Source organism: Barbatula barbatula (assembly GCF_947034865.1).
Source record: "Barbatula barbatula genome assembly, chromosome: 13".
Taxonomy (NCBI): Eukaryota; Metazoa; Chordata; class Actinopteri; order Cypriniformes; family Nemacheilidae; genus Barbatula; species Barbatula barbatula.
This window is the reverse complement of record NC_136776.1, coordinates 21,117,110-21,134,759: the sequence shown is the minus strand read 5'-3', so window position 1 is coordinate 21,134,759 and position 17,650 is coordinate 21,117,110. Positions and strand designations below refer to the sequence as shown.

The 17,650-nt window shown below is 38.1% G+C and overlaps 1 protein-coding gene across 1 annotated transcript in view; it reads left to right on the top strand.

Moving 5' to 3' along the window:
• The window catches only part of mgat5 (alpha-1,6-mannosylglycoprotein 6-beta-N-acetylglucosaminyltransferase), a 39,065-nt gene that overhangs the window by 17,279 nt on the left and 4,136 nt on the right, over positions 1-17,650 (top strand). The window contains exons 4-13 of the mRNA XM_079470848.1: positions 1,243-1,319; positions 3,448-3,537; positions 5,052-5,123; positions 5,217-5,378; positions 5,468-5,637; positions 6,048-6,182; positions 7,635-7,768; positions 11,606-11,739; positions 16,128-16,277; positions 17,491-17,637. Coding sequence (XP_079326974.1) covers positions 1,243-1,319; positions 3,448-3,537; positions 5,052-5,123; positions 5,217-5,378; positions 5,468-5,637; positions 6,048-6,182; positions 7,635-7,768; positions 11,606-11,739; positions 16,128-16,277; positions 17,491-17,637 — 1,271 coding nt within the window. The remainder of the gene's footprint in view (positions 1-1,242; positions 1,320-3,447; positions 3,538-5,051; positions 5,124-5,216; positions 5,379-5,467; positions 5,638-6,047; positions 6,183-7,634; positions 7,769-11,605; positions 11,740-16,127; positions 16,278-17,490; positions 17,638-17,650) is intronic.

Genomic DNA, 17,650 nt, shown 5'->3' with positions numbered 1-17,650 from the left:
AAATGTTTTTTGCATTATTATTTCCAGAATACTCTTGACATATTTAGTATGTATTTATTTGATTATAAAACTCAAGTCCTGCATATGAAGGTAACATCTGTCTAGAACCGAGTATGATAACGTCAGCTCTGCGTATTTGAGTAATATCTGTCATTTCTGTTCCGCGACAAACGCACCGTCAATTTCTACTTTGAGTGGCATTGAAAGAGGAGGGTTTGGGGATTACATATGGATATTTTTTGCTGATCTAATTCTTTTAAATTGCATATCCAGCATTCTCTTTTCAACTCTCTTCTCTTTCTATCATTGTCTCATCTTGTCTCTTTAGCTCTCATCTAGTCCTTACCTTCTCTCTTTTATCATTTTTATCTTCTCTGCTCAACTCGTGACTCATCTCGTCTCATTTTATGTCCTTTAATCAAATATTTTCTTCTCACCCACTCTTCTAATCTCTTTAAGAGTGTTCTCTTGTCTTTATGGTCCATTTCATCAGAAAGGCTTTTGATTTGGCTCGGCATCTCGCATGCATATAAAACTACGCCACCGAACTCTGTCTACAGATCCGGTTCATCTCCTCTGGGATTTTATAGCTAATGCAAACAGAAGCGTGCGATTGGTTGCAAAAACGCAAGTGCATTTAGTCTGAGAGATCAACATCAGCCCTGGTTTTTTTCCAGTCTCTTTGGATAATGGCAGCGGTTAAAGTCTACATAGTTCAACTTGTTTGCAGTATATTACGTGTGCACACTGTAGAGCTGAACTATACATCCCTAAATATTTATACTTTTGATTCGGCAGATATGGTCCATGGTCCAAGGTGCCCGTTTGGAGCTATTGACTGTGATTGAATTTGTAGTTTCACAGAGGGGAATGAAAAAATGGTGATGGCTCAGCAGAAATAGAGATAAATACAGTTGGAACGTGGTACAACTTTGTCTGTGTGCCTTTAAAGGTAAATTCAGGGGTGAAGATCAACTAACAAATGATTATTGGAATTAAAATGTTGTGTCTCATCGTTGGGTTTACAGTTGCAACTATTGATGGTACGCATTTAAAGTGAACAGGTTTAACTTAACCCAATCGAAATGTCGCAAATGTCGTTTTTCCAGTATAAGAGTGATAATTGAACCGCATCGATCTTTCTCCACTCAAGTGCCTGTGTTCCGCATCATCAGTGATTTGTGTAATATTGAACCCGTTGTGAGCAAATCACGTCTCATTTCTCTCTTCGTGTGTTTGCAGACTTACTAAGCGGAGCGCAGGAGAAATGTGAACTCCCCTCGCTCGACGGTTTCCCGCATTGCGAGGGCAAAGTGAAGGTGAGTCTTTCTCCGATGCACGTTCAAAGGCGCAACTTTGTAATCCAGAACGAAATAAATTCATCGAAAATGTCTCCATCATTGACTGTAATATTCATTCGCTGGCTTCGTTTCATTTCGTCCTCGGCTGGCCTTTACGCAGGAACCGTTTTCATCCTAAATCCAGACGGATAGACGTTTTAATTAAAGTCTCACCGTGGGACCTCTCTTCTTTACCGCAGTCATTGATCCGTTTTGAGACATTTTGGAAAGCTATTAACTATCTTTGCTTTATTAATGAGGGCAGTGCTCATATTCTGCAGACTACGAATGCGACTAGGGAGAAATTGGCTTCTGAAATAAAATATTTATTATTGAGATAACTTGGTTGCCAAATTACCCAATCGCTCGATACAAGTCGTTGTTGAGGAGCACTGTTCTTCATTCTTACACATCTTTGGTTAAAGATCTGTTTGGCATTTAACTCCTATTCAGTTCCTTGCCGATCAAAAGATCAGTTTTGAACACATATGCCCATTGACTCCCATTGTTTGATCTAGTGATCCGTTTCGTCTCTGCTGTTTTAAATCCCTCGAACTGTGTTTACACCGGATCAATTATCAAATTAAAATTATAGTGGGCTCTAATTCATTTCTAATGACTTTTGTCATGTTGCATTGCGCTGGTGGCATCCGGTATAGACACAGTGTTAAAACGATTTTGTTGTAATGCCCCCTTTGTGTATAATGCATTTCTTTGCTGCCCCCCCAAATAAAGACTTATAATCTTAAACTTATAATTGTTATTAAACCAAAAACATATTCAGTTATACAATGCTGGAACATAAATTCTCTAATGTTTGATTGGATACAATTCATGATACATTTCTATATTTTATAAAATACCACAAAATGTGTGCCCCCCCAGAACCATCTTGGGCCCCCCTGTTTGAGAACCACTGTGTTGACGTTTTTTTTCCTGGAGTTGGATTTTTCCGAAAGTTGATGTATTGTGCAGACGGGGCCTATTATATCGGGTTTAACATCTAGCTGTAAAAGCCAATCATGTCTGTTTGCACATGGAAATCGTCTTAAATGTGCAAATTCTCAAAACAAGAGTACAATGAGATTAACACGCACTGAACGTTTTTTGACTTTTGCCAGAAAGCTAAGACGTACACATCCGTCCAAACATATCTTTGTTCATCTAAACAAACCTTTGGTTACGTTTAATGTTTGATTTTGTAACGTACATAAACCACAAATACAAGACTGCAATGTTGTTTCTTGCTTGGTTTTTCATTACATTTTTCTTTCATATTGTTTGTTTGTTTGACTCAAACCAGGTTTTGGGTATGTGTTTGTTTTTGTTTACTGCAATAAATTGACATATTAAAGCAAAAAAGGCAAATCAAACACAGCAAAAGTACATTTTCCAGATCTCTAGGCATTTTTAAGTGAATCTGAAGGATTTTCCTCTCAGTTGACTCGGCAGAAACTCAAACGCTTTTTTTCTCAGAAACGTTGTTCGATATGTGTAAACCGAACCGCACGGTGCGATCAATAAACCAGGGGAGAGAGTTACCGTCGGGAGAATTGAGATACAACCAGGATGAGAAAGCGATTTTTTTTTTCTTCTGAAGGTCATTTGGAGCGTTTCCGTCCCGCAGATAACCAGAGAAATCTGTAGATCGTGCCCCTTTAGCGGATGTAAAGTTGCGTGCTTGCCGCTTTCTAACATGCGTGTTAACATCAGTCAGGTTGTGAATTATCCGAAGCTTTAAAAGAAGATATTTTGAAGAATGTTGGTACCCGAATAACATTGGACCCCATTGACATCTGTGTCATCTTTTGAGTTCCATAGACAGATTTTGAATGACATGAGGGTGAATAAATGATCACAGCATGTTTATTTAAGTCCCTTTAAGACATGAGCAGTATTTAAGCATGTGACGCATTTATTTTACAAATGTGAAAATCCATTTTTATATTTATTATAGAGTTACTACAAAAAAGTTATTACAAATTAAGTTTGTCCGTAAAGCATATTCAAAGTGTGAATACATTATTTTAAATATTTTTACGTTATGTTTACGTATTTATTGGTTAATTTTGGTCATTTTTATTTTAATGACTCTTTTCCTTCACAGTGGATGAAGGACATGTGGCGTTCGGACCCCTGTTACGCAAACTACGGAGTCGATGGATCCACCTGTTCCTTCTTTATTTACCTGAGCGAGGTAAAAACACATAAAGAAATCACACATATGCATGATTATATCTTGCTAACGTAAAATAAACGTAAATATAACATCTTCTGAGAAATAGTAGAGTTGCGTATTTGTTTATTGTTAGTTAACATCTGAAAACCAATAGAGAGAGAGAGAGAAAGAGACACAGCTTCGTCTCATGACTTTCACAGTGTCACCATGGTGACGTGCATACATTTCCATATCAACCATTGCTTTCTCTCTCTCTCTCTCTCTCTCTCTCTCTCTCTCTCTTTCTTTCTTGAAGCAAATAATGTAAATGTCGATCAGGTAGTTAAATGAAGATACGTGTGTCAACACAAAGAGAGAGAGCAGTTACATCTAATATGTTAACAAGGGTTGCTGAAATATGAACACCGATTATGAAAATGTATATTGCGTTAACATTACACATATGATAAGCTTAGTCTTTGGTTGACACGTCAACTTATTACATGGTGATTTTGTACCGTTTAACATTTTCCCTTAACAAGGTTACAGTCTCTTTGCAACGCAACGCTACGCTGGTATTAAACAAAAATGAGGGGTATTTGATGGATATCGCGATTTATTGTTTTGTGAATCATGTTGGCCACGAGAATTGTGCTGTGAACATCTGATATTGTGACAGGCCTTGTTTCCAGACTAACATGTGTATAGCCGGGCCTTGTTTTTTGGGGGGGCATGCAAGTTTACTGAGGGTCTAGGCTGGCATGGATTTCAAGTTTGTGATGAATCCTGATGATTCCAGTTTTTCCAGCATGGTTTGGTTACGTTCCGGAGAGTATCTCGTGCGATTCTGTGGAAGCGAGGACATCTGACCTTTTGCACAATGGAGTTCAAGTGGCCGTTGCCGTAAATGTGATTATTTGGCAGGTGACCCAGAAATTGTGCAGAATCTTTCATTTTTCTTTGTTTTGGACGTTCTGAAGTCCCCCGGCTGTCTTTTTGTGTCCAGGCTTAAGGACATTCGAAATTCCAGCTCGAATTTTTATAGACCGTTTCATCTTAACAACATAAACAAACTTTACTGCGCGTGTGCACTTTTGTGACCCCACCTCAACTTACAGTACACATTCACAAACAATAGAGTGCCTGGAGATTTTTTCTGATAACAATCGAAAGAAACCGAGAACCGTTGCTTGGCTAAACTTGTCTCTACAATATCTTAAATTTAGACTGCGATACCAAGCTCGACCGCTAGATGTCAATATACCATTTGTTTCTTTAAATGTGTCCAAACTACAGGACCCATTCAACAAATTGGTTACCAAGTTTATTTATTAACATGGACGTACCACAAAATTCAACAAATGGTTTATTTAATACAATTATTATGAAATCAAATAATAACATACATTTATAGTAACATAAACAAATTATAAATAGCTATATTATCAGACACTTGCCAAACACAAACTGGAAGTTAACTGGGGTGAGGCTCGCGTGCGTCCGATGAAACGGTGTATACACGATACTTACAGCGCATTTTTGTGTTCTGTCAGGTGGAAAACTGGTGCCCTCATTTGCCATGGAGGATCAAGAACAATGGTGACAAAACTGACAGGAATTTACAGGTACGTGTGACAAGCTCGTCGGGACTTGAAGAACTGTTACGCTCTATAAAAACGCCAAAGGTATGTTTACGCTCATCTGCGTTTATCGTCCAGCCCGAGATCCGCACGAGTTTTGAGGAGCTGTACCGCGCGATGTCGCCGCGCGAGGATTTCCGCTGGATGATGCTGCGGATCAAGCGCATGGAGGAGCCGTGGGTGAGCGCCGTCAGCTCCCTAGCCCTCAAACAGAACCTCGCCAAACGCAGCCGCAAAAAGGTGAGTCCCGTCTGGGCCCCCGCATCGGCATTACCCAATTGAAAGTAGCATTTTTACGAGGGTAAACTTTTTCTTTTTCTCTTTTTCAGATCCTGGTGCACCTGGGTCTCCTGACGAAGGAGTCGGGTTTTAAGATAGCAGAGAACGCGTTCAGCGGCGGTCCTCTCGGGGAGCTGGTTCAGTGGAGTGATCTCATCACCACGCTGTACCTGCTCGGTCACGACATCCGCATCTCTGCGTCTCTCGCCGAGCTGAAAGAGTGAGTCTTCGGTCGAAATGTTTCATGACCAGTATGACTTTCTTTCTTCTGAAGAACACCAAAGAAGATATTTTGAAGAATGTTGGTAACCGAACAACATTTGCCCTCATTGACTTCCATTGCATGGACACAAAACCACTGAGACATTTCTCAAAATATCTTCTTTTGTGTCCTGCTGAAGAAAGAGTCATATACAGGTTTGGAATGACATGAGGGGGAATAAATGATGACCGAATGTTTACTTTTGGGTGAACTGTCCCTTTAAATTGCTTTCTTTTGTCACTGTGCTTTGATCTTTTAACTGTCATGTCATTTGAATCTACAGTATACTGTTATCATGTTTGAGTTTCCTCATAGACGATTATGTTTTGTATGCGTTGTAACTTGTTTAAATATCCGTCTTTTAACAGGATCATGAAGAAAGTCATGGGCAACAAGTCTAGTTGCCCCACCAAGGGCGATAAAGTTGTAGAGCTCATCTACATAGACATCGTCGGTCTGGCTCAGTTCAAGAAGACACTGGGACCCTCCTGGGTCCATTATCAGTGAGTAAACCCAACATGACGTTCACCTTTCTTAAATGTTTTACATTCTAACTAACATTGTGGACAAACAGCCCTGCCACAAACTCATGCCACTGGTTGAGCCAGTGAAACTACATGAAGCTTATCAGGATTGAACTGTCGTGAAACCGACAACATGTTTTTAACAGCAAGATAAGGCTTGGCGTCTCTGTATCTGTGATCTTCCTCAGTTGCAATTTCTTTGGCTTTATCTAGAAAGATGATCATCGTTCGAGACTGACCGTAAAGCCATTTTAAATGAATGTGGAATAACCTGATCTTCTGGTTTCATCTGTGTTTTGATGTCTTGCGCGGCACGGTCGATCTCATTCATGCGCTGGGGTGAATCCAAGCGGTTATTCCAGGCGATAAGAAGGAGGATTTAGAGTTATTACTGTCCTGGTGTTTGGTGCAGAGATGTTTCAATGACGTCCTGAGACGAATGATATTTGCTGGCCAACATAATATTGAAACGAACTTAACACTTAAAGGTCCAATATGTGAAATGTCATCTAGTGGTGAGGTTGTGAATTGCAACCAATGGCTCACTCCAACCCTCCCTTTCAAAGCACTTGGCTGACACAGGATATGTCGTCTCGTTTTCGCTTCTTCGCCGAATGTGATAACATATTTTCGATACGCGCTCTGTAGAGCAGTTTGTCCATTTAGGGCTACTGTAGAAACAACATGATGAATTTCATGCAAGGGGACCTGCTGTGTGTTTAGATAGAAATAGCTCATTCTACGCTAATAGTTTAATTATGAAAGGTCTTTCTACACTTATGAAGACATTTTATTAGATTGCGTTTCTGTCAGTAGATCCTCCTAAAAATTACACGTTGAACCTTTAAAGTCAACGTCGTTGTCTGGTAGTGTGTACCAATGGTAAAACCTTTTTAGATACTTTGCTAGTGGCGGTGAATAATAATTTTTTTATAGAATTTTCAATTTCAGAATTTGAGTTTCTTTTAGCTTTTCCGTTTATCACTTTTCTTTTCAGACAGCATGTAGTTCTTGTCGTAACCATGCTTTCTACGTCGTGCATCATTTTAGTGTTCAACTTCTGTGTATTAGCTTATGTAAGTCCAGCAGTTTTATCAGACTTTTCAGCACATATTCAGAAAATTTGTGCAAATCTCCAAAACACGAAGTCACTTATTGTTGCACCCTAAGGGCCAAACCTAATTTGTACTCCTGTCACAACCTCATCAATCTCGATCCGTCTAAACAATGTCAAGCAACACTTTGTTGTCTTTGTATGCGAAGTTTTCCCCACTCCATCGTTTACCCAAATCCCCACAAATGCGCTAAACAAGTACGCCGTCCAGATCGCGTTTCCCTCCGAGATGTTCTGAATAATGTTTCGTTGTTTGGCTGTCGTAAATGTTTTACAGATGTCAGCTAACCCCTTGCCTGATTGTGTGTGTGTTTTAGGTGCATGCTGAGGGTGTTGGACTCCTTCGGGACGGAACCTGAGTTTAACCACGCCCACTATGCCCAGTCGAAAGGACACAAGACTCCGTGGGGCAAGTGGAACCTGAATCCCCAGCAGTTCAACACCATGTTCCGTAAGTGTGTGTGAGAGAGGCCTTTTGTTACACCTTGTCGTTTTACCCATCAGACGATGGTAAAGTTTATCTGAATCGCATCGGGGTTCCTGGGGTTTTGGGTGGCGTCTCATATCGTCTCAAGGGCTGAATAGCTCTTTTGTTTATCGGTGGAGTTTGACATTCTCGTAAAACCCGAGGGCTTTCAAGCACAACCAGATTCAACTTAAAAGGGTTGTTCACACACAAATGCTAATTGTTTATTTGCCATCATGTGGTTCAAAACCTGCGTGAGACTCTTTCTAACCAAGATATTTTGAGAAATGCTTTTTTTTAAGTATCTTTTGTTCTGCAGAAGAATATCACACAGGTTTGGAATGACATGAGCGTGACCGTTGACAAACGATCTGGTGTATGTAGTTGTCAATGTTTGGGTAAATGTCATTTCTGATGACCAGACGGGTGTCCGTATCGCTCGTCCTGAGGGCACTTTTGTTCTTAAAGGGAAACACCCAAAAATGAACATTCTGTCATCATTTACTCACCTTGGAGTTTTTCCAAATCTGTATACTTATGACTCCCATAGTAGGAAAAATGACTTTAAAATATCTTCTTTTGTGTTTCTTAGAAAAAAAATGTATAAAGAATGTTTTTCCTACTATGGGAGTCAACGGGGGGCAAAATCTGTCTGGTTAGAAGCATTCTTCCATGTATCTTTCTCTCTGTTCATCAGAACAAAGAAATGTATAGAGATTTGCAACTCGAAGATGAGTAAATCATGACAGAATTTTCATTTTTGGGTGAAGTATCACTTTTACACTTCCCACGCGTATCCAATGAGTGAATCACCGACACACCGCGCAACAGAGGAAGTCGATTACACGGCATTATTTGTCTGTCCACGTAGAACAATTCAGTTCCTGTTCTGGACAAACAATCCATGTAAGAAACGCAAACGTGGAAGAGCTTGAAAGAGGAAAGTAGGTCGGCTTTGCACGGAAGATGGCTATTGATCTCGGTTTGCATTTACATTTACATTTATTCATTTGGCAGACGCTTTTATCCAAAAGCGGGGTTTGCTGGGCTGAAAACGTCTTTGCGGCCGGTTTTGCAAGGGGAAGCCCAAAGTTTGCCAAAGCGTCATGCACATGTACACACATTCATAAACAAACAAGTTGGCATGAAGTGGTCGGGACGGTTCCTTCAGCGCTTGTTTGTGGTTTGAAGCTTGTACTAGCTGGTAAAACCACACAAACACTTCCTATCGTTGCATGTCAATGCACGACACCACCTTTTGTTTGCATGCCATGAAGACTTTTGAAATAGGTTATTATGATATTATTTTTATTGATGTTGATTTCTTCTGTAGTATTTTTAGATGCCATATGGAAACGCATACAAATCTAGTTGCATTTAAAGTGCGACGCTTCAACAGGCGTGTTGCATTCTGTTGCGGATAGGGAGGTAGACAGGGCAAGTCTGTGTCATATTTCTTATCGTGGTTTTTAAATTGCATGTCTTTAGTATTCATTAGTGAAATATGTCATAATCATCTGTTTATGCTGTTAAAGTATTTATTGCAGGAAGGGAATCTGCAGCGCGCCTGTTGGAATAAATAACACCTACCTTTCAATACTTTACAGTCATTGACGCAAATGTTAAATTTGTAGAAAAGTAAATGCATTAGAAGAAAGCGGGATGCGCATGAGAATGTGGTTGCTAGGGTGTCGCAATGGTGTTTTGAATGGGTTTTGATCGATTTCACAGTATGTTTTGACACTTAAAAAACGTATTAAAATGATATGCGTTTTAGAGTTATGGTATTTTTTGTATGTGATATCTGTTTGAAGCTGCCCACAAGCGCACCTGCGTCAACATGCAATGTTTTAATGTTTAAAAAAAATGAAAATAGCTTTGTATAATGCAATGTAATTCGCATTGGATTAAAGCGACATATAATTATATAAAATGATTTTCTTAGTATTTTTGTATCGTTTTCCAGTACAAATATCTAAACATTCTTAAATCAAGATACATTTACTTGAAAAGCTAAATTTCTTAAAGGGACAGTTCACCCCAAACCTGTATACATTTCATTGTCATGCTATAGACAAAAGAATGTCAGTAACCAAAGAAATGTATACAGGTTTGGAACAATCTGAGGGCGAGTAATTTTCATTTTTGTATGAACTGTCCCATTAAGATTCTTGTTTACTGAAGTTATGAAAAAAAACACATTAACATCAGGAATAAATATCTGCCAGTGGATTATGGATTATCTTTCTATTGATCTTGATTTTCTTGACATGATATTTGAAGTAGTTTTGCTTCTCAAGGTAATGTATCTTTATGTGTCTGTATATCTAACAATGTTTACCTTTAATTTGTTTCATTTATTAGTTTTTCGCATTGCGTGCAAGATTTTGTGCCTGTCTCTGTCTCTGTTTTTGGCACTCCCATTTTTCCACAACTACGCACCCGTCTGTCTGCACACAAACACACTCCCTGCTTTCCTACTAATAACTGACAGCATCTCTTTGACGCCACAAGAACACATTGTAATTTGTCACTTCAGCATTTCTGCGTCCTGCCACATCATGTCGAGAAACGGCTTCGGGAAGGATTTGGGTTAATTTGTGAACGCTCCTCTTTTTCATTTCCACACTTCCAGCTACGAAGCTTTCCTTGCACATATTAGTAAGAGGATCTGCTGCACGTCAATGACAAACAAACTATTCCTAACTGCATTTATTTACGATAAAAGCACAGATTTATGAAAGCACGGCAGATAAAGTCCAGAATGAGCGTGCAGTTGGGTTTGTCATGGCGTTCATTCAGATTAATTTTGACAGGCGCCATGAGAGAGAGAGAGAGAGAGAGAGTGAGATGTTTACAGTAAGTGTAGTGAGAGAGGAAGGGTCATATTCCATTTAAACCCCATTTACGATTGCCACAAAATTGCACAAATTGTGTTACAGGCCGCCTGGGTTCTGAATTTCCTCCTGCGTCCTGAGTGGAATTGACGGGTAACCGTGACAACCCATTACAGCTGCTCCTGCAGGCGATAACCACACACACACACATGCTTGCAAGCCCTCTCTTTCTGTATAACATTGGAGGGTGCGTGTGTGATACAGAAATCCTAATCTCCGGATTGATTTTTAAGACAGATGGCATTCAGGTGCATCTCTGCCAAGACTTGTTACCCTGGCGACCTCTTGGCCGACTGTTGTCATGGTAACAACTCCTCGCTTAGCAGTATCAGCACCCACTCAGATTTTTGTCGTACAGCGTGTGGTTGATCTTAACATTTTACTTAATTTAATGTTTTGGTAAATGTTATTTTCCGTTATTTTTCTTTATTGTTTGTCTTCTGTTCGTAAGAATATGTTTTTATTAAATTTGTAATAAAAAACAAAGTTGCATGTACGACAATCGGGATATTAAGTGCTGGCGAAAAGTTTTTGATTTGATTTTAATTATTTAAACTTAAAACATTACATTAAAGCTGGGATCGCGGTTTTTGTTGTACGTAAACAAAAAAAACGATTTGTTAAAAAATCTAAAACATATTTTTCCTTTTTTTAAGCTTGTAAAAGTTATTTAATTGGACTAAATGTATTTTGACTTCAGTTAATAAAAAGCATTGCATTAAATTACCTTTGGCAAAACGGAGGCAAAAGTTACCGGCTGTAGGTTAAAAAATATGCATTATATTCATAATATAGTAATATACAGTATAATTCATGCAATGTTTGTATGCATTCTATATTAATAATGAACTAATATTCAAATGTACTTTTCCACCTTCGCGTTGATTGGCTCATCTGTGGGCTCTCCTCTGATTGGCTGTTACAGCTCACACTCCAGATAACAGCTTCCTGGGCTTCGTCGTGGAGCAGCACCTCAACGCCAGCGACGTCAGACACATCGACGACATCAAGCGCCAAAACCAGTCGCTCGTCTACGGCAAGGTGGACAACTTCTGGAAGGTGAGATCCGCCTTGTTTACACGTGAAATCTAGGCCCTGATATCTAGGACACAGTTATGTTTAGATTGATGTGCCAAAACAGCACTTCTTATTTGGCATCAGTGAGTTTCCAACATGCCTCCATCGGGAGATCACACTCTGTTATGTTAAGATGGTCCAGCAGAGAAGGTATCACCACCCATGTGGACTCCAAAAAGTGGGTGTGATGAGAGACACAGAGAGAGCATGAAAAATTCATTTAGCCGCACACACACGATTTTGTGTCCCGCACACTTCCTCCCTAAAGTGGAAATATAAATCTGTTTCTCTGATATTTTCAGGAAACAGACAGGCAGAGTTGAATGGAATGAGTCACTTTATGGGAAAGTGGATTATACATGCTCTTTTGACAGTATTATGAACTATACACTAATGAAATATCCACAGATATAAATATTTCCATACAGAAATCTCAAACGCACTTTGATTTATCTACAGAATCTCAAACGCTATATCATTTATACACAGAAATCACAACCGTATGTTAATTCATATGCAGAAATCTCGACTGTACATTGATTTAAACACAATAATAGTAATCGTACAATGACTTATATACTGAAATCTCAAACATGTTAAGTAATAAACAGCAATCTCAAGTGTACTTTAATTTATCTACAGAATCTCAAACGCTCAATAAGTTATATTCAGAAATCTCAAACGTAAATTACACTATATACAGAAATCACCATCGTACGATAATTTATATACAGAAATCTCAAACGTAAATTACACTATATACAGAAATCACCATCGTACGATAATTTATATACAGAAATCTCAAACGTAAATTACACTATATACAGAAATCACCATCGTACGATAATTTATATACAGAAATCTCAAACGTAAATTACACTATATACAGAAATCACCATCGTACGATAATTTATATACAGAAATCTCAAACGTAAATTACACTATATACAGAAATCACCATCGTACGATAATTTATACACAGAAATCTCAAACGTAAATTACACTATATACAGAAATCACCATCGTACGATAATTTATATACAGAAATCTCAAACGTAAATTACACTATATACAGAAATCACCATCGTACGATAATTTATATACAGAAATCTCAAACGTAAATTACACTATATACAGAAATCACCATCGTACGATAATTTATACACAGAAATCTCAAACGTAAATTACACTATATACAGAAATCACCATCGTACGATAATTTATATACAGAAATCTCAAACGTAAATTACACTATATACAGAAATCACCATCGTACGGTAATTTATACACAGAAATCTCAAACGTAAATTACACTATATACAGAAATCACCATCGTACGATAATTTATATACAGAAATCTCAAACGTAAATTACACTATATACAGAAATCACCATCGTACGATAATTTATATACAGAAATCTCAAACGTAAATTACACTATATACAGAAATCACCATCGTACGATAATTTATACACAGAAATCTCAAACGTAAATTACACTATATACAGAAATCACCATCGTACGATAATTTATATACAGAAATCTCAAACGTAAATTACACTATATACAGAAATCACCATCGTACGGTAATTTATATACAGAAATCTCAAACGTAAATTACACTATATACAGAAATCACCATCGTACGATAATTTATATACAGAAATCTCAAACGTAAATTACACTATATACAGAAATCACCATCGTACGATAATTTATATACAGAAATCTCAAACGTAAATTACACTATATACAGAAATCACCATCGTACGATAATTTATATACAGAAATCTCAAACGTAAATTACACTATATACAGAAATCACCATCGTACGATAATTTATATACAGAAATCTCAAACGTAAATTACACTATATACAGAAATCACCATCGTACGATAATTTATATACTGAAATCTCAAACATAAATTACACTATATACAGAAATCACCATCGTACGATAATTTATATACAGAAATCTCAAACGTAAATTACACTATATACAGAAATCACCATCGTACGATAATTTATATACAGAAATCTCAAACGTAAATTACACTATATACAGAAATCACCAACGTACGATAATTTATATACAGAAATCTCAAACGTAAATTACACTATATACAGAAATCACCATCGTACGATAATTTATATACAGAAATCTCAAACGTAAATTACACTATATACAGAAATCACCAACGTACGATAATTTATATACAGAAATCACCATCGTACGATAATTTATATACAGAAATCTCAAACGTAATTTACACTATATACAGAAATCACCATCGTACGGTAATTTATATACAGAAATCTCAAACATAAGTTACACTATATACAGAAATCACAACCGTACGTTAATTTTTTTGCAGAAATCTCAAACATGTTAAGTAATAAACAGCAATCTCAAGTGTACTTTACTTTATATACAAAAATCGAAAACATAATTAAAATATAGAAATCTCAAACTTAAGTTAAATTTAATGCTTAGGTTAATTTATATATCGAAATCTGAAATGTATGTTAATGTAAATACAGAAATCTGAAATGTATGTTAATGTAAATACAGAAATCTGAAATGTATGTTAATTTATATACAGAAATCTCAAACATTTAAAGTAATTTACCGCAATCTCAATCGTACGAGAATTTATGTACATAAATTGAAACGTAGGTCAATTTATACAGACATTTTAGTCGTAGGTCAATTTATATCTAGAAATATTACCAACAGCAGGGAAAAAACTTAGGCTTGGGGGAAATATGACACATTTTCCCTTTATTTTTTTGTTTTACATCAAATAAAAAAGTAACTGTCAAAGTTTTCTCTTTTCTGGTTGTCATGAATCATTTGATTGTTGAGAAATACTTTTGGACCTTTGGGTGGTCAGAAAACCTGTCACTAACAAATACAGGTCTTATTTCACCCCAAAAAGAAACTGAAGACTAATTCGATCGTTGGAACAAAGGCAATGACTTATTCTTTGGATCTGGGCAGACAGACGGAGTGTGTTTAAACGTTCAGCTTCACAGTTCAGTCTGTAAAGAGGCCATGAAGGATGGACGCATTGAGAACGAGTGTTATGTGCACCCATGGCAGTCGAGTTTAACCTCGTGCAGCGAGGCATCTTAAAAGCCATGCTGCACCCAGAGAGAGAGAGAGAGAGAGAGAGAGATGGGGGGGCTGCCATTCCACAGCCTCTCAAGAACTGGTTTCCATGGAAACAAACTTGAGCCTAGACCCTGAATCAGGAAATGTGTGTGTGTGTGGGGCGTCCACAGATCATAGGATATATCAGAGATCAGATGTGTATAGGCTTTTGAAATGCAAATCTCTCTCTCATACACCCACACAAACTCACAAATACATACCGTATATACATTTGTCTAGTTACATGAGATGCTTATTTATTCTTCTGTGTGTCAGTAGGATATATATTAGTACAAATTCTGTAGCTTTTACTGTATTAACGGAGAGATTTTAGACCTAAAACAGACATTATGACCCACACAGATTTTTTAGATTAAAATGAGACTAATCTATTTTTTTATGTAACTGAGTCACTGTAAAGTTTTGACGAGAAAAAAAACAGATGACTTACTTATAGACTAGTTTAAGCAGATCAGTTCAGGATTAGGCTAAAGTACTAAAATGTCAATACTTTGACTTTGTGCAAGACTGCACAACATTGCATCAATAGAAACATGAAATCAATCGATTGATTTATTAAAGGTGTCACTAAGGATATTTCTCAACGAATGTTTCAAACCAAAATGCATCACATATACTTGTTTTAAACAACGTGAAACCACCGTCTTTTTATTCATATGTTGTTTATTCATATGTTTTATATCGTTTTTTAATAATTTCTCGACCACACTCAAACACACACACGCGCAAGTTTTACAACCTGACTTCTCACGGTAAGCGGGTGTCTTTGTGTTCTGCGTTCATTTCGTTTTATCCTCTCGGTCTCGTGGTTTTCCCTCAGGAGCGACCGCTGCTTGACTCTTCCTGTCTGCTTTTGGCCTTGCGCTACAAAACAAGTCAACACAGAGAGCTAAAACACTCGGCCGAAAGAAGTGCTCGCTTGTTTTAAGCTTCCCGTGGCCTTTTAGCGCTTTACTCTTTTATAAGCCCCAGTCATGCAACATCAGAATACCAGACGAGAGAATTCCAGAAATATAATCCTGGATTATCTGACCCAGGGATAAAATATCACTGCAGGGAGGCTAAAATCCTTTTTTAACTCCTGTTTTTTGAGCATTTGCGTTCTTTGATATTGCGTTGAAACAAATGACAATGCTCACAATTCTTTAGTTTTTTATACATCGCTCACCTGTATTTGTCTTTCTCTGTTCAAGGACAAAAAGAAGTACCTGGACATTATTCATTCCTACATGGATGTGCACGGCACGGTCCACGGGACCAGCACGGTCCACCTGCCGGATTACGTAAAGAACCACGGCATCCTCAGCGGCCGTGACCTCCAGTTCCTCCTGCGGGAGACCAAGGTACTTACTGCAGTACATTTCAACCCCTAACAACATTGTGTTTAGTACTATTTTCTCGCCGCAGCCTTTTTTTCTCCTCCGGGTCAACTTTAACTCTTCTGTTCGAACGCGTGCATCATCTTTGGACTCTGTTTAATGGAACGACTCACGTTATCACGATTTAATAAAGTACGTTCATCAAACGTCGCTGGCTAGTAAACATTACAATGAATAGCACTCAAGTGCCATCTTTGCTTAGATCAGTGTCCCTGTTGCTCTCCATCAGCCTGTTTTTCAAGTACGTCTGCTGCCCTCTGTTGGTGAACGTAAAAGTGCGACAACAAAAAGCCTAAAATCCACATTTTCGTTTATGTAAAATAACCCACATTTTGTATTATAAACACAAACATGTACGCATGAAATAGTTACATGTATCTATTTATATTTACCAATAATTGAAGTATTTAAGAACTTGTATATTTAATATTTTGCTTTAATGTATAATGTCTATCTGTTCATAAATTCAAAACGATACGCACCGCACACAAACATATCATGTAAACACAAACTTTCATTCTGGAAGTGACTTGCACAAGCTTTATGAATGATTCATTCAAGGCTTAATTTCATTTGTTTATTAAGCAAGCAAATGTCCGTCCCATCAAAAGAAACTCTCTGTGCAGTCATCTGCCCGGAACGGCACAGAACCTTCTTTGTGCGCCCGGCACGGCTAACAGCCCCTAAGCGCAACACTTCCACAAACAGATTATTGTGGAAGTCTCTATGGGCCGCACCGCCTCTGCTAGCCGCATGGAAACATTTGCTAAAGTCATCTAGCAGAATGCAACGCTATTATATGACCTCTGATCAAAGGAAGAAGAAAGGCAACCCGAGCGGGAATGTTATTGGACAGGTGAAACGGGTTACTTGAACGACTCATTTTATTGTTTATTTATTGTGGTGGGCGTTTACAACACTGTTAATTGTTATACGACCGTGGAGGTATGAAGGCGCAACTGGATTTCAACGGCAAGCTTGTTTATAGAGATTGAAACGTTTTTGGGTTAAGGAAATGCACGCCCTCATTGCTGGAGAACAAAGATCTTTCCAGAAGGAACGGACAAAATATGGACCATTTAACATTGCGTTTTACAGATGGCCATTTGAGAAACGTTCACATTTGACACAAATATCAACTAATGAAATATCTTTAAATGTCTTGTTTGTTCTCCAGCTGTTTGTCGGTCTGTCCTTCCCATACGAAGGACCCGCGCCACTGGAGGCCATAGCCAATGGCTGCGCTTTCCTGAATCCAAGGTTCGATCCCCCGAAAAGCAGCAAGAACACAGATTTCTTCAAGGGCAAACCCACGCTTCGAGAGGTAGCTTTTCACT